The 26,334-nt window shown below is 34.7% G+C and overlaps 1 protein-coding gene across 3 annotated transcripts in view; it reads right to left on the reverse strand.

Annotated features, from left to right (window-relative positions):
* Positions 1–2,684: 2,684 nt before the first annotated feature.
* Positions 2,685–26,334, reverse strand: part of SH3GLB1 (SH3 domain containing GRB2 like, endophilin B1) — a 37,460-nt gene continuing 13,810 nt past the window's right edge. Inside the window, exons 4-11 of one of the 3 annotated variants that reach the window (XM_082410403.1) lie at positions 25,354–25,487; positions 23,810–23,902; positions 20,289–20,327; positions 18,575–18,598; positions 13,219–13,308; positions 12,732–12,832; positions 6,740–6,974; positions 2,685–6,349 (exon numbers count right to left, since the gene is read on the reverse strand). In XM_082410403.1, coding sequence (XP_082266529.1) covers positions 6,242–6,349; positions 6,740–6,974; positions 12,732–12,832; positions 13,219–13,308; positions 18,575–18,598; positions 20,289–20,327; positions 23,810–23,902; positions 25,354–25,487 — 824 coding nt within the window. In that variant the 3' untranslated portion in view covers positions 2,685–6,241. Of the gene's footprint in view, positions 6,350–6,739; positions 6,975–12,731; positions 12,833–13,218; positions 13,309–18,574; positions 18,599–20,240; positions 20,328–23,809; positions 23,903–25,353; positions 25,488–26,334 lie in introns of all 3 variants that reach the window. The other 2 variants (XM_082410402.1, XM_082410404.1) reach the window with 2 other exon arrangements.

Consider the following 26,334-nt stretch of genomic DNA (forward strand, 5'->3'; position numbering starts at 1 on the left):
CCTAAAGCTTCCTGTATAGCCTTCCTTCCTTACACCCCCTCTTTTAAGTTCTCTTACTACTCACTTTTTAATGGCTGAGTAGTTCTGAGTTATAATCAACAAACTAGATGCTAATTTCAATGTATCTGGTTCATCCAAATTTGAAAATGGGTTGATCTCTGGGAAGCTGTCTGCTATGATTACTGGAGATGTTACCTCCGGGACATCTATCTTTTGGAAATATTGCTGAGCAACTCTTAGAAATCAGATACTTCTCTAAATAAATTTACTTCATTATCAATGAATCAATTGTGTGTTCTCTCATCCTGGAGATGCTATTGAGACTTAACTGATTATCATTACCTTTATTGAGCTGAGCCCTCCGTGTCAGGTTCTCACAGGTGGAAGGCAAGCCATCCAAAGCACAAAGATCAGCTGTAGGCCAAAGGTGGCGTTTCAGTCAGAAGGGGAAGTTTGGCATGGCTGACGTGTCCAGCTCACCATTTTAGAATATGATTACCATTTTAGAATAATATGATTATCACTTTGATACACTGCCATAAAAGCACAGCAGTTGAAATGTTCCACTAGCTACCTGTCTGGGAGTTTTATCTGGTTAGGTTACTTGTGTGGAAAAAATGAGACATCCTTTAAAAGCTAGATTTTGTAGGTAGGATGTACAAGGCAATGTCCATTTATTGTGACACCTTTCAAGGAAGATTCTATTTGGCAATGGCAGTGATATTCACTCCACTGAGATAGATAATAGCAACTGCTCTAACATACTTAGGTGGAAATTCTATTATTATCTACTAGGTGCCAGGCACTTTGCCCATAATATGATTAATTCTTTCAACCCTACAAGGTAGGTTTATATTATTCTCATTCCTGCAGATGGGCAAACAGGCTCAAAGAGGTTGACTGACACAAAACCAGGCAACCAAGTGGGAGAGCCAATGTTCTGCCTACCTTCCAAAGTTTCTACTTTCCCTATTATGTCCACGCTCCCTAAATGCAACAATAAGCCTGCATTAAAATTATCACAAGATTCCAGTCTGTTTAGGATTGTTCTCCTACCATTTCGGCAGAAGTCAGGAAAGTCAGTGCTTCCAGGAGACTGAATAAAAGCAAGGGGAAAGCCAGTACTACAAACATTCCCAAAGTATCACAAAATACGTAACAGAAGGTAGAACAGTAAATGATGTCATGTCAGAATAATTTACGACTGATCTTGGATTTAATTTTGCAGGGTCTTTTTATCTTCCTTATACCCTTTATTTTTAAACTGAAGGTTCTAAGAACATTCACTTGGAAGTCCTCCAAAAAGAAATAGTATACTTTCTTATACTGCCGATAAAGTGTAAGCCGATAAGTTTTCTAGGGGGCAAAGTGGCAGCGACAAAAGCTTTTATAAACTGGCATACTCTACACTAGCAATTCTACTTCCAAATATTCACCTTAAGGAAATATTAAGAACACATAAAAGATTTAACAACACAATGTTCTTTAAAGCAGTTTATTAGCGAAAAATTGGAAACAACCTGAAAACAGTAGTTTAATAAAATGTGGCACATAAGATGAAATACCATGCAGCCATTAAAAAAAGATATAGAAACATATTTGACATGGCAGGATAGTCATGGTATTGTCAAGTGAAAAAGTTACAAAACAGTATGTACAACTTGATCCCATTTAAAAAAATCTATAAAAGCACAGACGAATCTGGAAGTCTATGCACCTAAGTAACAGTAGTTCTCCCTGGATGGTGGAATTATAGGTGATTTTCATCTTTAAACTATATATTCTTTTTTTCCTTTTTTTACCAATGCATCTATGACTTGTGGTATTAAAAAAAGCATTAACAATTCTTAAAAAGTCTCCTTTGAAGTAGGGAGAGCGGAGTTAGCAACCTGAGCACCGGGGTGTACACGTTAGTCTGATATAACTTTAATGGTTTGTCAGGGCGCTTTGATGTCAAATTGTGACTGTGCTGAGTGGAAATGTGGGTGGTGGTAGTGCTTACCCTTCTTCAGACTAAGGGATCCATCCCTAGAAACCCTCCACAGCAACCAAGTACTGGCATTCCAAGCAATATTTCCCTTTCTTACGCTAAGCATACCGTATACCTTCACACCCACTTGTAATACAGCCCAGCAAGGTTCCTCTACACTCGAGAGCAGTGTTGTTGGTATACAGAAGGCAGGGAGAATTTTCAAGCGATGTCACATAGCACGTCTGAAGGTAAAAGGCACGATTTCTTTATTCTACTGAAGTGGGTCTCAAACTTGAGAGTGTAACAATCACCTAAATGGCTTGTAAAAACAGAATGCTGGGCCCTACCCCCAGAGTTTGATTCAGTAGAGCATGGATAAGACTTAAGAATTGCATTTTTTCTTTCTTTGACAAATACTGAGTACATACTATATGCTAGGTCTCCTGCTAAGAGTTGGGAATTTAACTGTGATCAAAAGAATTAATAGTCTCAACCTCAGGGAGCCTACACTCTAGAGTGAACAGATATATACTAAACAAATAAATTATTAAAAGTAACTATATAATTACGATTAGTGCTAGAACACAGTAAAGAAGATCAGAATTCAGTTTTTGTCTTGAAATATTTTTTAAAATGTTACATGGAAGAACTAAGACTAGTTTTATAGCCCCTTGAAGACAACAAATAAGTACAAAAAAAAGGTACTTGGAGATACGAATTAACATTTTTAACAAGTTCCTAGGTGATACTGACATTGCCTGTCTTGGGGGTCCCACACTGAGAACCACTGCCCTGCTGAGCAGACTTTCTCGTTAGGATAATGTGGGAGAAAGGGCAGTTGTGACGTGGACAACCACCAGAAAGACCCCCATTGGAGTCTCACCATGAGTTAAGAGCCACTTAATCATCTGGAGAAGGGGTTGAGGCAAAGCTGGCTGTAGGTCAAATTGCAAAGTCTCCTATCTATTATCATGGCTTCTCACCCAGACTTGAAGTGCCACATACTAGGGCAACATATTTCAAACTTTCAGGTGTTCGGGAGCTAGGGAAGATATTTTTAAGGAATACTGTCAACAAAGCATGAAAGTAAGCCAGGCCTCTCTGGGTACACAAAGATGCTGATTTTTGTCCTGTGGTCCTTCATCTTCTGCATGTCCTCCCAGCACCAGCTCCTCCATTCACACTCTGTTCCTTTGTTCTGGTGAGGATAACAGCAGACTATGAGGATGGACTCTAGCCCACTAGTGAGCCTGGACCCAGGTTTCGTATTTCTTACATTACTCAGAGTGAGGCTCATTCCCATTTCTGGGACCCAGTCTCCTACAATATGAATTTTTCTGATTAGCACCATAAAAAACAATTTAATGCAATGATCTTTTAGGTTAATTTCCTTCAGGACAAATACAGAAACAATCCAATCACTTTTTTTTCTGTTTGTAAAAGGAGCCTACAATTATTTCCAAGTTTACTATTTCATTCATAAATGCATCCTTCACATTACTATCCCTTTAGATTAAGCTCAGGGGCACAGAGATTATTTAAATAATTCTGAATTGCACCATGAATTAAGAGGCTTCCCAAGCTCTTCTTCCATGCCTAAGAACCTATGGGCCTTTACCTGAGTAAAAATTAAACCTGTGACTTTATAAAATAAGCCCAAACCGAAATAAAACAAACCAAAAACCCCCCAACCAACCAATCAAACAAAACCCCACTAAAATAAAAAACAATAAACATAAGAATGAGCCCACATATTGTGGCAAATTTGTGGTGGACAAAGGCACAAAATAACCTTTGAACCCTCACATTACTGAAGGCTACTGTACATTATTAGGTTACTATAATCAACATTCATTTGATGGAAAGCAGAAGGTTCTGATAAAAATGTACACTGACTATGGTGAGGTTAAACCTAGATCTGGGTCTGATTTAAAGAGGGTGGAGGACAGAACTGATAAGGAGTAGAACAGAGCATGGCAACAGAAGATGTCTGTCTGGTACATAGTCATAAACAAGGCCGACCGTCTGGATAGGTCAGGAAGCTACAGGGGCTAACAAGGGAAAACATATTCACAGCATGTTTCTACTGTGCCAAGCCTTTCCCTAAAAATTATCTAACATACAAGATAGTTAGAAATCTATAGTTACAGATTTTATAGTTACTTTATAACTGCTTTAAAAACTATTTTTTGCTATAAAATCCTCACAATAACCTTAAGGTGGCATAATTATTATCCCCATTTTGCTAACAAGGAAATGGCAGTTTATATGACATCTGAGTCGAAGCTCAAAGAGCACAGTATGTGAGGAAGACTGGATTTGAATCCAGGACAATTTCACTCCAGTACCCATACTCTTTCCCTTTTACTACTCTACTTGTCATAAACATAATTTATAGTTGCTATTAAAGTTGACCTGATTTTTTTATATGATCTTTTAAAGCCTAAATCTTGATTTATATAACATAATAGATGGTACTCTAGGCTGGCCACAGAGCTTCCTTTCTGGGGGAAAAAGCTTCACTCAACTGGTTCTAAGCTAACTAACCAGCTTGAGCAGCTTTGGGGGTTAACAGTATGGCAACTCACAGTGTGAATCAAAGCATCTTGTATAACTATAAAACTGCAGAGGAATTTGTCTCACAGCACAGAAATGTAACAACTACTGTTAAAATTTGAACTGTAAATTAAATTATCAACATGTTTACCAAGCTCTTATTAGGAACTCTTAAACACCATTTTAAAATATCCTTTTGTGCTAAGTGTTCATTTTTTAAAGTACCAGAAAAATATCATTTTGACACATTAACACTTCCTGAAGAAATTAACTTCACCTTTACACTTCATGCATAAGCCAGACTGAACTACTTTTAGCTTTAAGAATGGGCTACATTCTCTTAGCTCCAGGCCTGTCACAACTTCTTCCTCTGCCTAGAACACTTCCTCTCCAAACCATCTCCCACTCCCCAAATCTGAATTAGGTGACTCCCAAAGCTCTGAAACACACTAACCCTATATTTCTTCTATCATCATGACACCGATTTTGTTATATGATCATTGCTTACTTATTTTTCTGTATCCTCCACCAGTCTTTTAAGATCTGTAGGGGGAAGAACTGTGTGCATCTTGTTCAGGGTTGTATTCCCAGTTGATCAACATAGTGCCTGGCCCCCAACAAATGTCTGACTAAAGAATGAATGAATGAAGATGAGAGCAGAAGTCCTGACATGGAAATAATCTGCTGATTCATAGCAGTGGTCCAAATAGCAATTTTCTGATTCCAAGTATATCACTAATCATTTCATTAGTGTGTGTTCCACATCTAGAGAGCCTGATCAAGATAACCTAAGTTCATTAGTAAATTTTCAAAATTTTATTTGTAGGCTCAAAGTAACCAAAAGTGTATTGTTTGCATACAATTTACTCTATAATGAACACAGTTGTGCTAATCCATTTTTATAAGGATTTGTTGTTCAATAAGAACAAATTCTCTTTACTGCAGTATCTTCTTAACAGATCCAATTCTGATTATGGATTAAACAATACCAATTGAACAATCTTAAAAACATTATTTAGTGAATTGAATTTGTCCCAGATGTTTTAGAACCTTAAACGCAAATGTACTAGAGAAATACGGTAATACTTCTCAAGGACTGGTTACTCTTAAGAAATCATTCAGTAGTGTTTAATAAAACAAAAAACCCTCAAAATAACTCACTGAACTAGAATATTGTAATCATTCCATGTCTGCTGGAAAACAAGGTAAACATGGTATAACTGCATTTCTGTTTATGAAAACATTCAGAAACATTATATTTTTTACAAAAGAGGTTTACATCCTAGAGCTCTTTTTAGACCAACAGTTAAAAACAAATTTTAACTTTATTCTTTGGCTATTAATTATACCTAATAAATGAGTCACGTATCAATTCACAATAAATTTATTTTACGTAAAAGAAAAAGCTTGCCATTAATGAAAAATTCAGTAGAAAACAGTTCTGCTTTAAGTTGGGGCTCAAAAGTAGAAGCTACTTATTAGTGAAACCTCAGTAGAAAGAGAATTTTGTAAGAAAACATTCTTGGCATGAAAGCTTTAACATAAATTCTGTAATGAAATATTTACCATGCAATTTTATTGGCAGAAAGGCCAGTTTGATGGCTAGTATTTTCTTTTCAGTCTCTTAAGACATTAACATGGAAGATACTTAAACCTGCTTTATTAAGAGTTAATTGTATATAAATACGGTGTATCTTTTCATAGTCCACCTATTTAATTGAGCAGTTCTAAGTAGGTAATTGGCACCCTGCCCTTCTGGTTTCCCCTTTCCCCCATTAGCCAGTCTGAATCCATTCCAACGACACTGAAAACAGTGATTACCTACAAAATAAAACATTTCCAGTTATTAACTATGTTAAGAAATAAACACACAGAAAACTAATCAGACTTAATTTGTTTAAAGTATAAATTATTCACTATCAAAGAATTTAAACATTATTATCAATTTGGTGAAAGATAAAGGATTTTATTAGAGATAGTTTTAGAAATCTAGTTATTTAGCAGTTAAAAGCTTTAAATATTTCTGTGATGTTCTATTTTGTTAAAAAATAGTAGTTAAAAAATTATAAAATGTTAATATAACCCGCCTCAATCTAAGAAAACATTCATAATAAACTATTTCCAAATAAGTAATGAGGAATTTGCATTTTGTTATACTGGAAGGTAAGTCAATCTATGATATAGTTTTCTTTTTATACCCACATTACTCACCTCATCTGCCAGAAGTGATAATTCAGTACTGTTTGCAGCATCATAATCATACAGAACCCTGGCCTTCCTGCTGCCACTGCACTCCTTAAGGTCAGTGAGGTTGGAAGGAGAGGTGATTACTAGGCCACTTGTTGAAGTCAAGGCAGAAGAACCAATCACGTTTGATGAAGCAGATGGTGATGGTATAGGTGCCACAGAAGTCTGGTTGTTGTTACAATGATAAATGGATGGAAAACTGTTGAAAAGAAAATGGCCAATTATCTACTTGCAAGTGACCAAAGTTCCTGTATACCACCACTTGGGGGCAGTGTTTACCTTCTACCAACCTTCACTTTGGCTAAAGATTTGAGGATGCTAATATTTTAATGACAAAGTGCACTATCCAGCTCACCCCTCTAGGGTCAATTACACTAGAGAAAATGCAGGTTGTTTTTAAATATAAAATCCTTGAAAGTTTGTTTCAAAGCCATCTTTACAAGTATAAACTTAAAAAGTTTTTAAAAAACACAATGGTTTTCTTTTTCCAGAAAAATGAGTTTACGATATTTCCAACAACCTTCTATAAGTATGTTCTATTAATCTTTTCCTCCCTTTATGAATTGTTAAATAAAAATACCAATGAAAAACTTACTTAAATGTTAGATACTACTACAAGAGCGAAGTTTTCTCACGTTAATTCTTTGAGAAATATTTAAATAATTGAACTCTATTTCATAAAATTGATCCAATCACATTTTCCTGTTCATTCAAGTATTTATTGAGTATCTACACGTCCAACATCACTACCACAAGCTGAGATATAAACATGAAACAATACCATTCCTTTATGGACATGTAGACAAGTGAGGGGATGGACATTCAAATAATATGTTATGACTGATAATTAACATAATGAAGACTCAATGGGAGAATAGGGCAGATGTCACAAGTTCATTTTGTCTTCTAGTTTTTAGGGGAAAAATAAAAGTTTTATTAGGAATTAGTGAAATCCCTGTGATCAACGTGCTTATAAATAGTTTAAAGATAATTTTCAATTTATTGTAAGCCTACTGTTTCTCCAATAATACTCAATGGAAAACAGCATAAGATGGCTGGCCTATCATTCTAATCCAACCACTTCTAAGGTTGAAAAAAATCCTATGAAAATTCATATTTAAGTTTAAATAAATCCATTAGTTAAAATATAAAATGCCTCATCTGGTAGGGTAGGTGAAATTAATCCCTTCATAAAATAGTTTTCATGACTCCTGTGCCATCTGGAAATGAGTCAGCCAGCAGCAAAATTCCCTTTATCCTTAACCTCTTCTCTAACCCTTCCATTCACCTCCTGATGCTTGTGTTTAATCTCCCACACTCCCTTTATCATTGAGCCTAGAGGTGGATGTTGAAGGAGTTGCACGTTCCTCATTACCATTCCTATACTCCTCTCCCTAACCAATCCTACCTAATCTTTGAATTTCATGTTATTCAACTATATACTACCTACCATCTCTTGTTGCAATCATCTACAGGTGTCTCATTCTTTTCCCTTTATTTCTGGATTTTAGCTCCTGGCTCACTAACAGTGTATCTTAATTCTCGGTGGTTCTAATATCCATGTAGACAATTATTTGAACTTTGGCCTGTCAGATCCGTGAGCTCTTCTCTTCCAGTGATTCTGGGGCTGACCCTAGTTCAGCCACCCACTCCCAATGCCTCATCTAGACCTTATCAATTCCAAAAACTATAACCTTTACAATAATCATAATTTCCAACATCCCATTCTCTGACCATCATCTTGTTTCCCCTCGCACTCTCATTTCAACAAGGCTATCCTGGATCTACAGTCCTCCACAGACCTACCGTCTATCATCCTACCAACATGCCCTTCGTGTCCAAGGTAAATTATTATAATCACCTCCTTGCGTACGACTTCATATCCTATGCCCTTTACTTCATACTACTCATTTGGTAAAAAATCTCTCTAATTATCTACTCAGTATCCATGTATGTACTATGACAGTAAAAAACTACAAAACCATGTTGTCTGGTCTCACACTCAATGAATGAGTAGGAACCTAAAGCGGGTCCACAATGCTGCCTGGCAACTACACTACATTTCTCTAGTCTCCCCACTTTAAACATTCTGCTGATGACTATTTCATACCCCTTCATCCATCCTCAAAATTCCAGCAATTCTCCCCTAACCTTTATAATCAGCTGATAAGTTGCTTCCTTTTTTAACTGAGAGGAGAAAAAACCAATCAGGAAACATCCATGCTTTGGTCAACTCTCCTACTACAGATGAGCTATCTATGCTCTTAAGATTAATTTTTTTAAGGTTAAGTTTTCCACCTGTGTACAAAATCTCCTCTCAAGGATATCACACTACCAATCCTTCCCTTTCTTTCTAATATTATAGTTTCTCCATTTACTGTATCATTCTTATCAGATTACAATCATGCTCTTATTTCTATCTTAAAAAAACCCACAAAAATGTGCTAGACTCCACTTTTTCCTCTGGCTAGTGCTTCATTTCTGTTTCTCTTTACACTAGAACTCCTTGAAAGACTTATCTAAACTTACTGTCACAGTTCCTCTCCTTCCGTTCCTTTACATTAACAAACAAGCTTTTGCTCCTACTGTTACACTAAAACTACTCGTCAAGGTCAGCAATGTTCAAAATCCAATGGTCCACTAACAGTTCTCTTTCACTTGACCTACCTAGTGGTCACAGTGGACCACTCCCCTCACTTTTTACAGCTTATTCCAAGGCCACACTTGGTTTACATCTTACCTCAGTGCTCATTCCTTACCATCTTCCTTAGCTGGTTCCTCAACTCTTTGTTGGAGTACTTCAGGGCTCAGCCCTTGGTTCTCTGTTTTTCTCTACCTGTACTTAACTCCCTTGGTAATTTCATCTAGTCTCACAGATGTGAATATCCTTGATATTGCTGACAACTCTCTAATTTATACCTCTAATTCACCCCCCACCCCCAATTTCCAGACTTGTATATCCTAAAATTGGATATCTCCACTCAGATGTTTCATATCTCAAACTTAACATGTCCAAAACTGGGCTCCTGATATACCTCACATGCCTTCCCCACCCCAACCTGCTCCTCCTGGGGCATTCCCCATTTTAATTAACCAAAACTCCATTCTTTCAGTTGCTCAGGCCAAACACTTGCAGTAATTCTTGACAGCTCTAAGCCTCATATACAGAAAGTTTGTCAGCAAACCCTGCTGGCTTTACCTTTAAAACACACCCAGGGTTTGAGCACTTCTACCACATCTATCACAATCACCCCGATCCAAGCCACCGTCACCTCCTGACTGGATTATTGAACAAGTTATTGCAACAGGCTCCGAACAGGTCTGTCAGCTTATACTCATGACCTCTAACATCTATCCTCAACAGAGCAGCAGGAATGATCTTGTTAAAGGTTAAAATCAAATCATGTCACTCCTCAGCTCAAAATCCTCCAGACTTCCTCATCTCTGAGTACAGCCCAAAGTCCAAAGAGTGGCTTCAAAAGCCCTACATATCTTAGCTCCCTGTTTCCTGGATTAATCTCCAGCTAAGCTCTCCTTGTTGTTGCCTGAACATACAGCTATGTTCCTGCTTTAGAGTTTTTGTACTTCCTCTCTGGAGCATCTCTAAGATGCCTGCGTGCTTTGTTTCCTCACATCTTTCCAATCTGTCTTTCCTGACTACTGTAAACCTCTACTCTAACCAAGGTACTTCCCTGCTGTATTTTTCTCCATAGCATTTATCACCTTCTAATAGACTATGTAATTCATAGACACTGATTTTCTACTCCCTTCTACCCCTAAATAGAATGCAGGATCCATGAAGGCAGGGATATGGTCTATTTTGTTTACATTGTATCCTTGATGCCTAGAATAGGGCATTTGTAAAAATTAAAAGCAAATGTTCCTCTGATGGGTAAAAGGGTTCTAATGATAAAAAGAAATAATTTCTAATTCAAGTTTCACTCTAAAGTTAAGAACACATTTCCTAGCATCCCTTCCTCAGTGAACTCGGCAGTGATTAAATATATACATTTCTGAAGAGAAAAAAAAAGATAAGCTCTCTCTCCCTACATATGTTTGTGTACACACACACGATTTTTAAAGTCTTTAACTATGGACTTTACTTTCAAATTTACTAGTATAATTAGCTTTTGTTTAGCCACTGAGGTCTACCTATGTCAACTTTGGGAAATTAATGGTAAAAAGAAAAACAACAAAACACCAAACCAAACAAAAAAACCCTGAAAGGCCATCTTCACCTTCTAAGAACTTTTACTGATAACTTTAAAAAACTCTAGACTTCCTGCCACTGTAGCTCAATATGTTAAACTTTCCAATTATTTAAAAATAAAACACAATTACTAATCTTATAACTAGCTCTTCTGTTTCCTTATCTGTATGTGGATAATAACAGTACCTACCTCAGCACATCAATGACTAGATTTTGTGTGAATGGCTGAGTTCCAAGCATTTGTATGGCCTTAAGCAGAATGCAAGAATGAATGGTTTCAACAGCAACCCCTCTGCTGCACTGTGAGAGTATCAGGACAAAGTGCACAGGAAGTACTAAGGCTTCTTGGGCTTAAAATACTTGTAATGATGGGGGATAGAGTAGTGTTCTGATTTCAGATATTAATACCAGTAACAAAACTTCAAATATATAGAAGTGTAAATACTTCTGTAAATCCTATTAGAATAACCAGTGGTATTAGACTACAACTCATTTTCAAGATCCAAAATTGGTTTTGTGGATGTGCCTAATTTTGTTCTAAGTCTAGTTTTGAAGGATTAATATGCAGAAAGGAAGAACAAAGTGATGGGGTTTTTTTTTTCTCCTTATTCCTTGAAATAACTTCTCTTGATATTCCTCCTTCAAATATTATATATCACTCCCCTGCTTTAATGGTTCCTCACTATGTAAATTCCAAACTCCTTATCATTACTTATTTTAAAGGGCATTCATGACATGACCTGGCTTCATTATTCTAGCCACATCTACTATCCCATTTGAAATTTGAACACTATGATCCAACCAGAATGAACTATTGTCAGTTTCCTGAACTTGCCACACTCTTTTTCCTCTGGCCCTTTCATATACATATTCCTCCTCTGCCTGGAATATTTGTCCCTGCCTCTTTCTTCATCTAGATTATTCCTACTAAAATAATTTCATCTGTGAATCTCTGCTAGACTCACTTGAGTCACAGTTAGATGTCCCTTACAGTAATCTGAACTTCTCTTTCCACTTATCACATGGCCTGTCCACCTATGGCCTGTACTTCTACCTAGACTTTAAGTGTTCATTGTGAGAGCAGAGACCATGTTTGTCCTGTACATCTTTTATTTTCAGTGTCACCTTACAATGTTAGCTCCATAAAGGTAAGCAATTTTGCCTGTTCTGCTTGCTGATATAATCCCAGAGTATAGAACAGTGCTTGGATACGAGAGGTGTTCAATAAATATTTGAGAACGAATGATTGAGCTGTGCTGCTTTACATATGTGCTGTAAAGTATATTACCACACTCAAAATAATAACATCAATGGGCTTGAGGTCTTACAGAATATTCTAAAATCTTTTTAACAGTGAACAAGTAATGAATAAGTACAAATTAGTTTACCTCTAAGGGCAACTAAGTGTCAATATAACTATATCTCCCTCAACCACCTGCAAAGGTATTCAAGAGAAAAGTGAACTTCAAACGCTTTTAAGCTTTCTTTACACAGCACTAAAAAGGTATTCACTTAAATTATCTTCCCATCCCTGTTAACATTTTTCTGTGCCAGAAGAGCTCAAAATGTCTTTGTTACCTCAGAAGTGTGATAATCACTTTCCTTAAAAAAAAAACAAAACTGATTCTAAGCAATCTAATAAAAGCCTTTAATTCTTCTATTTTTCACCTCTATTACTAGTTCATATGGAAAAATCTGAATTTCTTCTCTTATCAAGAGTTTCATGTATGAAAAGGAAATTGCCACCTTCCCAGTTGCTTTTGGAGGTCTAACATGTACTGGTAACATTGTGCGTAGTAAGTCATCTGGGCTTCTACAAAGTCATTCAGACAGCGGAGATGATGGGCCTGTAAAGGAAAGTTACAGTCACTTCTTAGCTCTATAATCTACTTAAAGTGGCACACGCTAAGGGAAGACAGAGCACGACACTGTACTCGGGGTAAATGATCAGTATCTATCATTTTACTACAATTTACAACAACAAACTGTTTAGCCAAAAAAACCCAAAAAACAAAAAACATCAAATGGACTTGATGATGGTGGGAGAACTACCTCATCAAGTGATGAGGTGTAAACAAAAATTTAAAATATTTCTTCATGTACCTTGAAAAGTGCTACAATTTAAATATCTTGATAAATGACTGAAAAGGAAGTTCAGTTTTTCCTCCAAGAATTTCCCTAAGCCTATCAAAGTCTTTTGTTCCAAATGAATTTCCAATGAATGAACACTCACGTGTGTACTGCTGATTCCCTCTAGCAGAAGTCTGGTAATCTCTGCTTGACGATCAAATTCACTTTGAGTTATTCTTAATTCCTGTTCAGACTTAAATTGGAACACAGTTTTAGAATCTCATTAGAGGACTTAGTCCATTTTATGTACATTCATTTAGACAGTTAAAAAATCCCCCAAACAGAAGCAGCCACATAGCACAGGGAGATCAGCTCAGTGCTTTGTGACCACCTTAAGGGGTGGGATAGGGAGGGTGGGAGGGAGACCCAAGAGGGAAGAGATATGGGGATATATGTATATGTATAACTGATTCACTTTGTTATAAAGCAGAAATTAACACACCACTGTAAAGCAATTATACTCCAATAAAGATGTTAAAAAAAAAAAAATCCCCCAAACAAACCCCAAATGATAATCTGGCAATTCCCTGATTCTGCTTTGTATCTAAGCCGGTCCCTGGTTTCTAGAACTTAGCTTTTCTATGTTACTTAATCTAGACAGAACTGACTCCTTACTGGTACTTAAAAGAATCTATTAATGCCAAAGCTTAATGACATAAACATAAAAGCCTAGTAAAACTACTATGGGGCAGTCAATCTATTTTCATACATTTTCTAGTATCAATTTTGCTAATTTTTAACATTTTATGAAACCTTAAGATTACCAGTTTACTTGTATAAATTATTTCAAAAAATTCTCAATTATTACTGTAGCTACTTTACTTTGAAGTTATATAGGCTTCAATCTCAAATGAAACAACTTCAGAGTGAAGCTAGGACTTTAACCTCATGGGTTTAGTTATCAAGCATATACTTGTTTCTAGGGACATAGTTCTTAGGTTCCCTCAAAGGATTCTTTATCCTACATAAATGTCTTTTTTAGTTTTCTTTCCAAACTTTGCATAGAATATGTCTTATTATCTATAAGATATGCTAGGGTTTTTCTGCAAGTTATGGGTGACCTTTAATCAATGGTGTGCTGGTAAACTGGCTCTCCAGGGGTAAAAAAAGCTCTAATGTGCTGAGTTTCAATGGTATAAATACTCCTACCACAGCTGATTTCAAGTTACCAAGGTGAAGTCACTGACCTCAGAGCTAGAAAGAGATGTGCATAATAGCACACCACTACTAGCTTCAACTATCTGATATAGGTTTAGTGCTAGGACAAAACAGTTTACCAAAAAAAAAAAAAAAAAATCTAAAAATAGTTAAGTACTGGCAAAAAAACATCCTCACAAACCTTTAGTCAGAGTTGCTTGGTAGTGAGGAGGAAAAAATAAAATCTCACAGGTCATTCAAAATAGTTAGCTTATCCCCCACTGGGAATTAGTATTGGTGATAATATCACTATAATGATATTTCCCACTACCTCTCCAGGATAAATTGCTCCCCCGTCATCCAAATAATTACAGTATTTCCAAGACTGTAGTAAGTATATAAACAAGGTGTGAACTTTTTCCTTTCACACCCCTTCTCCCTCTCCTTCACCCTTTGATGGCAATAGCTAACCCAGTGAAATAGTCAACAATGAGGTAGCAGCAAAAGAGACAATCAGTTGCTATAATCATTCTCATACCATTGGCAAAAGATATGGCGGAGAGGACTAAGACTTGACCACTAGACTGGATTTATGGAAATAAGCTTGAATTATTCAACAAGTCAAGAGTTAAAATTAAATTTACTTGATCAAAATAAGAATACATGGTGTTTTGATAACAGGGCTGAAGTAATAAGCTTCATCTGGAAGCTAGTATGTAGTAGAAAAAAGTCACAGGAGAATAAAAGAATCAATGTTCTTCCTAAAAAAGTATTAAGGAAAACCAATCACTTCAGTGTTACATTTGCACTATTTACCGTTCTGCTTGGTTGAAAGGTTTTGATTGATAGAAGTAACAACAGCAAACCAAAAATAAACGCACTTCAAAAACAAATGAGGCTAATTCCATATAGGTTTGATTGTGAAAGTACAACTTGATTTAACAGCCTTTAGTAGAAATGGCAGGAAAGTCTACTAAATGGCAATATTTCTGTACAAGGTGTAAGTAAGTAAGCTAGGTAGCAGATTAAAAGTGACTAGGAAGCTTGAGACTGAAATGGAAATAATGTTTTAAAGCTAAAAACACTGAATAGCAACTAAGCCTGTGCACCACAACTACTGAGCCTGAGCCTAGAGCTCGTGAGCCACAACTACTGAGCCCTCGTGCCACAACTACTGAAGCCCACGCGTCTAGAGCCCGTGCTCTGCAACGAGAAGCCCGTGCAACGCAACGAAGAGCAGCCCCAGCTTGCTGCAACTAGAGAAAGCCCGTGTGCAGCAACGAAGACACAACACAGCCAAAAATAAAAAAATAAATAAATTTGCTTCCATGTCCTGGCTATTGTAAATAGAGCTGCAATGAACATTGTGGTACATGACTCTTAGAATCATCAAAAAATCTACAAACAATAAATGCTGGAGAGGGTGTGGAGAAAAGGGAACCCTCTCCTCTTGCACTGTTGGTGGGAATCTAAATTGATACAGCCACTATGGAGAACAGTATGGAGGTTCCTTAAAAAACTAAAAATAGAACTACCATATGACCCAGCAATCCGACTACTGGGCATATACCCTGAAAAAACCATAATTCAAAAAGAGCCATGTATGACAATGTTCACTGCAGCACTATTTACAATAGCCAGGACTTGGAATCAACCTAAATGTCCATCAACAGATGAATGGATAAAGATGTGGCACATATATACAATGGAATATTACTCAGCCATAAAAAGAAACAAAATTGAGTTATCTGTAGTGAGGTGGATGGACCTAGAGACTGTCATACAGAGTTAAGTAAGTCAGAAAGAGCAAAACAAATACCGTATGCTAACACATATATATGGAATCTAAAAAAAAAAAAAAGGTTCTGAAGAACCTAGGGTCAGGACAGGAATAAAGATGCAGACGTAGAGAATGGACTTGAGGACACGGGGAGGGGGAAGGGTAAGCTGGGACGAAGTGAGAGAATGGCACTGACATATATACACTACCAAATGTAAAACAGATAGCTAGTGGGAAGCAGCCGCATAGCACAGGGAGATCAGCTCAGTGCTTTATGACCACCTAGAGGGGTGGGATAGGGAGGGTGGGAGGGAGACGCAAGAGGGAGGAGATATGAGGATATATGTATACGTATAGCTGATTCACTTTGTTATACAGCAGAAACTAACACACGATTGTAAAGCAATTATACTCCAATAAAGATGTTAAAAAAATAAATTTATAAAACAAATAAAAACACTGAATAAAAAATATAAAATGATCTCATTAAGGACAAAGGATCAGTCTTCTATGTTTGAGCAAAATTTATTTAACTGTGAAGAAAGCACCATAATACAAAGCCTAGGAAGTCATTCTTTTGTACAATCTAGACTTTATATTTAGAAAAGGTAAATGACAGGAAGGAAACAAATCTTGTTTCTTGAACAAGTTTCAGTGTGTTTGGGATGGCCGCAAACAGTCTAATGTCCCAAACCACCTCTACTTCTGACACATGTAATTCATCATAATAATTAACCTGAGAGGCTGAGGTAACTGAAATTAGGTTCAGCATAATTAATTTGCTTAGGAAGAAAATAATCCATTTTAGAAAGAAAGATAAAAAGGGTTTAAAGAAAGACAATGAATTTAAAGAGTTTTTATTCAGTCCTCCAGAAGATCTCATTCCCCAACTTAATTTTACAATTAAGACATAGAGTTCTAGGCAAAAGATCTTCTACTGCTTAGAACTACTGTTACTGTGCTAACTGATCTAGAGCACAGCTTGGGTTAGAGAAGCAAGAAGAGTTCTTTTAGGATGTAAGCTGGAAAAAGGGCAAGAATGTGTTGGTTTGTTTTATCAGGACTGGGCAACTTATTTTAAGCCAGAAATTTTGGTCAAGCTTCTGAGGCATTTGCTATGACAATCTAGGTCAGTGTTAACTACTTTTTCTAGGGGCTTAAATCTTAAAATATTCCAGGAATATGTAGTTTTTAAATTATACATTTTTAAATTATAAAAATGACAGAAGTGAGAATAGAGGGAAAATATATCCAGAAACCCATTTTGCTATATTTTAAGCTTTTTTCACATATACAAACATAATAATGTTTCATGAGTTTCTTGCCATTATATCAACTATTTCCCAAATTTGTAGAGACTGCAGAATCAAATCAGAAATTTTTTGGTGTACCTGCATGCTAACCAAAGTGGAAGAGACCCTGGCTTTCTTGATCAACCTTTTTTCTCTTCTATGTTACTCTGCCCCCTTTTCACGCTAGACATTCAGGAATAAATCAGAGGCCAGGGTGTAACCATAACTAAGTTGATGAATGGATTCCACAAAGGGGGGGTGAGAGCGTAAGTCAAGAATTTCACATTAGATTTCCAAGTTATGCTCCACAACCTATGCATGAAACAAGACTGTATAGTCAGCAATCCTACAAAGTCAGAAAATAAGAAGTTGAAGTTTGTAAAACTACTTAATATTCAGGGGCCCAATTAACACCTGCCCTCAATCCCCAGCACTGTCCTCAACTCAAGGTCAGATTCTGAACATGAGAAGTAAATGAAAAATGCTTCTGAAGACCTCAAATAGCACTTGAAACAAATCTGCACTGAAGTCATAATTTTATTCCTTATTCCTTGCTTTAGTTATTCTCCCAGCCAAGAACAGATTAGAAATGGTAGCACAGGCAGAGAGACTGGCAGTAGCAGTAATATGGACAGCTTCTGAAAGGGACAGTCTGACATTGAGGGAGGAGACAACATACTTCAAAAACAACGGATCCAACTGTTGCACAGTACTATAATGGATGTTCATAATAATGACTCTAACTGTAATGAAGTTAAATATATGCTATCCTGTATTTAATTTTTTACAAATATTTTCAACTAAAATGACAGAAATATTAGCTTTGGTGCTGTAGAGAACAAGCTTCAGTTACCCTGAAAATTCATTTGTGTGACATGATATATATTCACTTCTCTGAGGATACAGGACATCGTGTTAACTATATTTTATATAATTATCATATGAATAAACCAAGTCAAGTATTTAAAAACTGTCTTCTGACAAGGAGTTGTAAGGATTACCACTTAATATAACAGCTATCTAGTATTTATTAGAGTGTGTGCAAACCACATCTCTGCAGCATTGTTCTATTACTCTGTGGAACTACTACTAGCCAAACAGATCTGAGTTTCAATAAGAATTTTCAGATTTTATAAGATACAGTAACAAAGACTGTGATTGGCCCCATAGTTGTTGCCCAATAAAGATTTACTGAATGAATGACAATTAAATTCTTGTTTCATAATTCTGTAGTTTAATGATTTACTTACTTTTGTCACTTCCTCTGCCCAAATCTAGCCAGCATTAAAAATTAGAGAAAAATATAGAGCATGAAAGTTGGAATTTAACATTTTCTACAACTTACTATAGAAAAATGTAAATATTTTAATTTACATGGCATACTCTCTTTTTCCAGAATCACATTAACAGATTAAACACAGTAATAATTAAATCAGTAGAGTTTAATATACTGTGAAAGTATGCCTTCATATGTATCAATACTATTGATGTTTGAACCTTATACTAATTCTATAACTTAATAACAGTTTTCCAAAACTGGGAATATTTAATGCCTCAGTTCTAGTATTCTCATCAGTAAAATGAGAGGTTTAGAGTATATGATTTCTAATTTCTCATTTAGGTCCAAAATTCTGCAATTTTAGTAAGTTATAATAAAGCAAGGATAAATGGACACTAAATGTTGATATAGCCATGGTGGGGGGCACGATAAACTTGAGATATAATGAACTTAAAATTACCAGAGTTAAATACATCTTACTGTAAGTAGATAGCAAATGTCTAATAAATGAAACAAAGTCTTGCTGTTTAGGGTATTTTTACCTAAGATTTAAAAAAATATATGATTTATATGCTAAATTACCAATGACTGAAACAGTCTCACAATTCTCATTTACCTACATACAGATAGGACAATGGAAATAAATGAATGCATTCTCTTGCTACCTAAGGAAAGCTCTAATTTAGCCAGGGCTTCAATAATTATAGTAGTTTTAAAAAACAAATGCATTCTACATATTCTGTACAATAATCTTTTCTATTACATGTTTTTTTCCCCTCCTTTTAGTTCAGTGCTAATGAAATAAAAGTAGTCAATTGATTTAACAAATAAAAACTGCCAATTATTTATTACTTATACGGCAGAGTCTATGCTACTTCTATGGCAGTAATACACCCAGGAGTATTATACCAAACACTGTATCTATAAATCTTTATTGGCTAACATTTATGAATTTTGGGACTATGTTCAGATTTCTATCTTGTTAAAAAATTAAAAACACTTAACATCTCAAAAATTGCCTCAAATCAAGCTCAATAATATACAAAGGATATTACAGAATAATTCTCATTCCCAATTCAAAGCTATCACTATTCTGCAACTCTCCTAAGTGAATTAACACTGGACAGGTTTCAACATTACAGAAATACCTAAACTACTGGGGTTTGTCTTGGCCTGGAATTGCAGAAGAAATTAATTCTATGCTGAATTTGGGTGAAAATTAAGGTAAACACTGAAGGTACTGTGAAGCAAAGTAAATCTGTATATCTTATACATTTCTTTATGCAAATTTTGTTAATTTTCTTTGCCAACAGTGAAAATATGAAGTGCCAGCTAAATTAAACATCTTTTATTATGTATAAAAGGTACTATATATTTATGTGTAGTATAAATACATGTAAATATTTATGTATTTGTGTATAAATTCAGACTCTAAAATCTTAATTTGGCACAGCTGAATTTGGCAATTAGAACACAATTTCTTTTCTTCAAGTTCCAATATTTCTTCAGCTAGTATTCTCTGCATTTTCTGTTAGACTAATGAATGCATGGCTTCAACTACTTTAGACTTTACATGTAGATAATAGCAAGAGAAGGCACTTTATTCAAGATGTAGAAAACATGGTAGGCCAACAAACCTTCAGCCATTTTACATGCAGGAAGTTGAGCATGTAAGAGAAATTTACCATAATGTTATCTCCTTCAAGGCGTGCTGAGTTTAGTTGCTTAAGTGCATAGGCAAGAGACAAAGAACACATTATACCAATGAACACAGTAAAACAAGTTACTTCTGCACACTAAAGAACACACAAACAAGTATTAAGAACCGATAAAATGGTCTTCTGCTTAAAAAAAAAATCCAACTACGGAATTTCATATAATGGTACCTGTTCAATTTTTTCAAAAGATTCAATTTTCAAAGATAAAAAACATGGTTGATGCTTGATTTTAAATTAGAATTATTTAGGGAAAATGCATCACTTTAAAAACTGCCACAATTTCCTAAATTTTTATTAAATTTTCACCTATGAAAGCCATTCTGCCTACCCACAATTTCCCTATTCAAAGATCATTTCTATTTTATTAATGTATGATGCCTTCAACCAAGTTCTCTTTCCATCAGCCTCACAGGTCTTAGCATACCCTGAAGAAATATATGAAAGGCATGTCAATCCTTGTATTTTTAATAAACTTTAAATTCTAATATATGTACATTAAAGTTAAGGTTATATGATGGTGCTATAAATTCACTCAGTTTGCAGATTAAAGACATAGACTGCTGTGGAAATGCTTAAGTGGGCAGAGGGACATACTTGTTATGTTACTTGAAAATGTATTTTCCATCATGTTTGGATACACAAAAGTAACAGACATCTAAACCTCTCAATATCAGAAAGCTTTGAAACCAGATGATTTTTTTCTTCCCATTAACAACATTCTAAAATGATTTTTTAAAAAGTTTATATAGACTAAGTTAGGTTAACAAATGTCAGTGCCTTACAACTTAAATGCAGGAGTTATATTTGTTTTTGCTTCTCTGATGTAAGTTTTAGACTATTTTCAAAGCTGTACTTTGTTCATTGTAAAATATTCAGGGAGGTTTTCTCTTTTCTGATCAATTGGTATATTTTTGAGAAATGTCTTTGATGTTGCTTTACCATTCTTCAACACATTAACTAATAAAACAGATTAGTAAAGTAGCAATATTGAATATAGGCAGAAATATTTTACTGGTATGGCAAAATCACCAAAAAATTCAATCTACTATACCAGATTGTAAACTGAGGGCAGCAGAGGTTTTGTACTATCTATATATGAACTCCTTCTCAGCAAAGCACCTTGTACAAAATTAGCATTCAGTAAATCTAGAATTTAAAAACAGGTCACAAGAAACTAGTAAACAAATTTTTAAAAAAGTGCTGACATGCACAGGTCCCAAATCTTACTTACAGAGGAACAACTAGTCACAAAACAATCCGAGGAAATTTACAAAGAAGTAAAAGCAAAGAAAGTCTTGAGGTTAGAGTAACCTCCTCAGCCACCAACTAGGAGCAGGAAATGTGTCAAAGAAGAAAAAAAAAAGGAAAAACAAACTCCTAGTGGTTTCAATTTTTCTGTATTCTTCAAGTAAACGGAAGAGAAATACAGAGAAAGAAAAAAAAAAATCACAAAATATAGGCATGCCTCAAGGCTTTATGTGATAACAAACTAAGAGGACTTTTCCTTTCCAAAGTATTTCAGACTTACTGCTATAAAGTTTGAAGAAAAACAAGTTGGTTATCTAGAGGCAAAGAACACAACTAAAATCAGGAAATGTGAATTTTTGTCTAGACTAATATTTTTAATATTTGGCTACAGTTAAATTTTGTTTTATGCAATATATAAATTCTGGAAAAGCTGTGTACAAACACAATTATTGAAAAATTCATTTGTATAGTCTTTTATTTTTAAATGTAAATTCTCATGGAAAAAATTTTGTCCTCAATAATACACAGCACAGAAAAACTGTCAACATCTTTTCTGGATATATCAAAAGGAAATATCTCTCAAAATTTGTCTACTATTATATTTGGTTCCTACACATTTTAATAGCAGTGGTAAAATAATTTAGAATAATCATAGAACCTGGTATACTGTTAAATTTATGAACTCTCTGGCACTTTTCCAAGTAAAAAGTAGCCTATCATTATTCTGTAATAGTGCTTGTTAAAAAAAGTTTTGTATTCTTATTCCATAATCACTGGGCACATATAGACATTTCAAATAAAGATATTCTGTTCTAACATTTATTTCCAAATGATCCTTATTTAACATTTTTTCTGATTATGAAATTTGTATCTTAAAAACCAATTCATATTTTACTATATAAGTTTATTGTTAGCAACTTAGAAATTAATATCCTAATTTAGAGTCTCTGTAAAGTTCTAATTCTGCAAAAAGCTTGTTTAGGGAAGTCAGGCTGTTGTTTATGATGATGTCATCATGAATTCTGAGGTGAACTAGCCAGTGATTTTGATATTAATGTCTTGTCAAAGATAGCTCTTCTCCAGCAGTTGCTAATACAGAATCTCCAAAAGGAGAACTGTCTAGAAGAAAATAATTTAGTCTGCTCATATAAGGTGTTGGGTAATCTCATAAGACATCACTGTCCAACACCAAGTTACCAGTTTTAAATTTCACTCTAAACCAAGTTTCAACCTTTTCTTTCCCAAAACAAGAGAGCCACAATAGACTTCTACCAGCACCATGGTAATATGCTCCTAAGGCAATGATTCTTGACGATAGTAGTGGTAGTGAGTTGGGAACAGAAGGCAGTGGGAATGTCATGTCTCTTAACAAAACATATCCCTTAGCTCAAGTTAAGAATGAACTTGTTAGCTTCATGTAATAAATTCATACTTGTTTATATTGTACTATCTTAAAGGTGCTCCAATTCAAGTCTGATTAATCTCTTCAAACTTTGGAAAAAAGACATAAACTATATGAATATTAGATTAAATCAGAAGCTTATAAATAAAATCTTTAAAGTTATTAAAGTTATATATATATCCTCACATATACATATATATAAAATCATTGAACTATTATATTTAATATATACCCACTTAGTCTTAAAAGACTACTCTGAGATTGATTTTTATGAAAAATATACCAGAACTTATTTATCCAAACAGGTTTCCTCCCCTTCAAAACAGCCACCTGGGACTCCATGTTGCCGCTGTCTGAATAGTTTTGGAACTATTCTTGGTGACAACTCCTTCGGTCAGTTTGAGTCCCATGTTGAAAGGGAGTCACATCTAATTTTTAAGCTATACACAAGCATTCTCAAACTTGATTCATTTTCATCTTAATTACTATCTGTTTTTCTATTTCAAATATAATAAATCTATCTCCAGAAGACTTATTTTCCATCACCACTGAGGTTATTCAAAAAATATGACAAAGCTTTAGGGCTCTTATAATTTTTGTTTTTTAGCAACAAGTATATCACTAAAATAAGAATATTGCCTCTTGATATGACTACTTTTCACTGATTTGAATGTATTAAGTTCTGAAAAGTTTGTTTAAAAACACAAAAACAATACCCTAAAGTCATATTCTAGTCTTAATGATAGATTACAGCTTGCATGTTATATGAGTGAAATCTTTTACAAGTCTTAAAGTTATTAACCTAAAATATTGTTCTATTAAAAAAAACACTACTTACTGATGCTCTAGTTTCTGCAGCTTTTGCCTTTTTTAGTCTGGTTTTTGCAGCATCCAAATCCAGTCTCTTATTTTGTAATAGTTTCCTTTCTTTCTATAAATATAGGAAAGAAAAAAAAAAAGCCTAATGAGGCTAAAAATCCAGTAAGAGCATACATATTTAAAGTATTATTCTCCATTAAATACATGAATCATCTGATAAAGATCTATGATTACAAAATTGGCTCTAAAGTGACGATTCAGGTATCTGACTCCATTTTCTCACTATTTCCAATTTTAAAATGATAGACATTCTAGATATCTGGGAAAGATGGCAAGTGATGGTAGAAACAAAGGAATATTAGTTTTAATATTTTGTGATTTTGCCCCTCCAGGGAACATTTGGCAATATCTTCTTGGTTGTCACAATTGGGGGAGGGACGTTACTAGCATCTACTGGGTAGAAGCCAGGGATGCTGCTACACATCTTATAATGCAGTATAGCTCCCACAACAAAGAATTATTCAACAGATAATCTAGGAAGTGCCTATGGTGAAGAAGGTAGAGGGCCCAGGGCAAAGCTCCTTGAAACCCTGTGCCACAGCACCAAAAGCAACTCTATTACTCCGACAACAGAATTTCAAATTTATAGAATGAATAATGAACAAACATTAGTATGATATCTTAGAATTAGTACGATATCTTAGAATTCCTCATGGGAACATCAAGCTTCTTTATAACAGGTAAGTTTATAAGAATTCACTGTTTGCTTTATTAGTTCTTATAATTCATATATCAAATATCATCCTATTGACAATCTAGTATCTTTTCAATCGTATTTCATCTTTGTGGTTTTTCCTTTGTCTCAGGCCCAACACTTTTTATTCACAAATTCATTGTAAACATATTGAGTTTCAATAATATTTTGTAATAAGAAATCTTCAAATTAAGTTTGAAGTAGTATTTACAATAAAGAGCAGTCTTGCAAAAATCTTAGGAAAAAGATATCCACCTAGAACTCCACTCTCCATCACTTAAAAAACAAATTAAACCAAAAAAATAATAGATTAACAGATTAGGTTTGGGAAAGTGATATTTTTTTCTTTATTTCAGCAATAAAACACAGCTGTGTGAAAAGACGATAATAGACTTCTAGGGATACAAAAAGACAGAAAGGCTAATAGCCAGAAATATAGCTTCCAGTAATTGGGATTCTGGCTCCCAGTTTAAATGAACAGCTATATGGCTATACTGTGGTGATAAATTGTGCCGTATTTCAATAATCATTCCAGGAACTTCTCTATAGATTTTAGTGCTGGTAACGAACAAGAATGGATGTAAAGACACCTCAATAACACTACAGGGACACAAAAGTGGAGTCCGTATCATTAATAGTCCTTTATTTTGGTTAGTTTTGTGTTCTGTTGGAATACGCATCTAACTAGATTATTTAATTTTTCTAATCTGCTACATCTACAAAATCATTAAGAGGGCACATTATTCATTAAAAACTGTAAGTATATACCTAAATTATTTTACTAAAAAAATGAACATTTTCCAACTCACAGCAATTGTTTTGTAATCTCCTTCTATAAAGTTTCTTAAAGGAGTGAGAAAATTTAAGGCTGATGTTTGAATCAGCTCTCTGTCTGCTGTTCCAATTCGTTTTTGTGTTTCTCCACATTTAATAAGGGCATTACCTGCAAAGGAAAAAAGTTTGGTTTTTTTTTTTTTTTTTTTTTTTTTTTACCATTGTCTGGTAATGTCAGAAAATCATGTTAAGATAAATCAGCAATTTGATCTGCCTTAAAGTCAGTTATTACTTGTTTACTTAAGTAAAAATCAAATAAAATTAACTGTAGTTAAGGTAGTTTTATTTTGAAAGTAAATTTAAGATTATAAATATCAAAATGAAAAAGACAAAGATGAACTCCTTATCATATCATAGTTAATTGTACCAACTCTACCAATGGGACAAAAGAGGACAGATACACTAAAAAATACTTAAGGTCACAGCTCAAATAGTGTAGATATATTTATAAAAGTATAATTCTTAAAATATTTTAATAAGTAGATCGAGTCAAAATTCTTCTGTTTCTGTATTTATGCACTTATCTCCTGTCTATAAATAAGAGTATATATTTGTATCTTAAGTTAAAAAAAAAAAAACCTATGTTTTGCAGCACATATACCCTAATATTTAAATAGGACAAATTCAGTAGAAAATAGAGAAAAAGAAAGAGAACCACAAGATTGGTTCTACTTCCAGTTCTACCTCTAATAAGCTTTAGTTCTGTGGATCTTAATTCCTTTATGCTCAGATAAAATTAGATCTGATTGATAAGGAAGGTAATAATATAACGTAGTTAAGAGCTCAATTTCTGGATACAGATCTACATTTGAATTACTAGCTGTGGATGAACTATGTAACCTCTCTAAGACTCAGTTTCCCTATCTCTACACAGAGATAACAGAATTTACAAGTAGCATATAAGTGAGGATTTACCAATACATATATTGTACAGTGCTTAGCCCAATTCCTGAAAT

This window comes from Balaenoptera physalus (assembly GCF_965194825.1).
Source record: "Balaenoptera physalus genome assembly, chromosome: 1".
Lineage (NCBI taxonomy): Eukaryota > Metazoa > Chordata > Mammalia > Artiodactyla > Balaenopteridae > Balaenoptera > Balaenoptera physalus.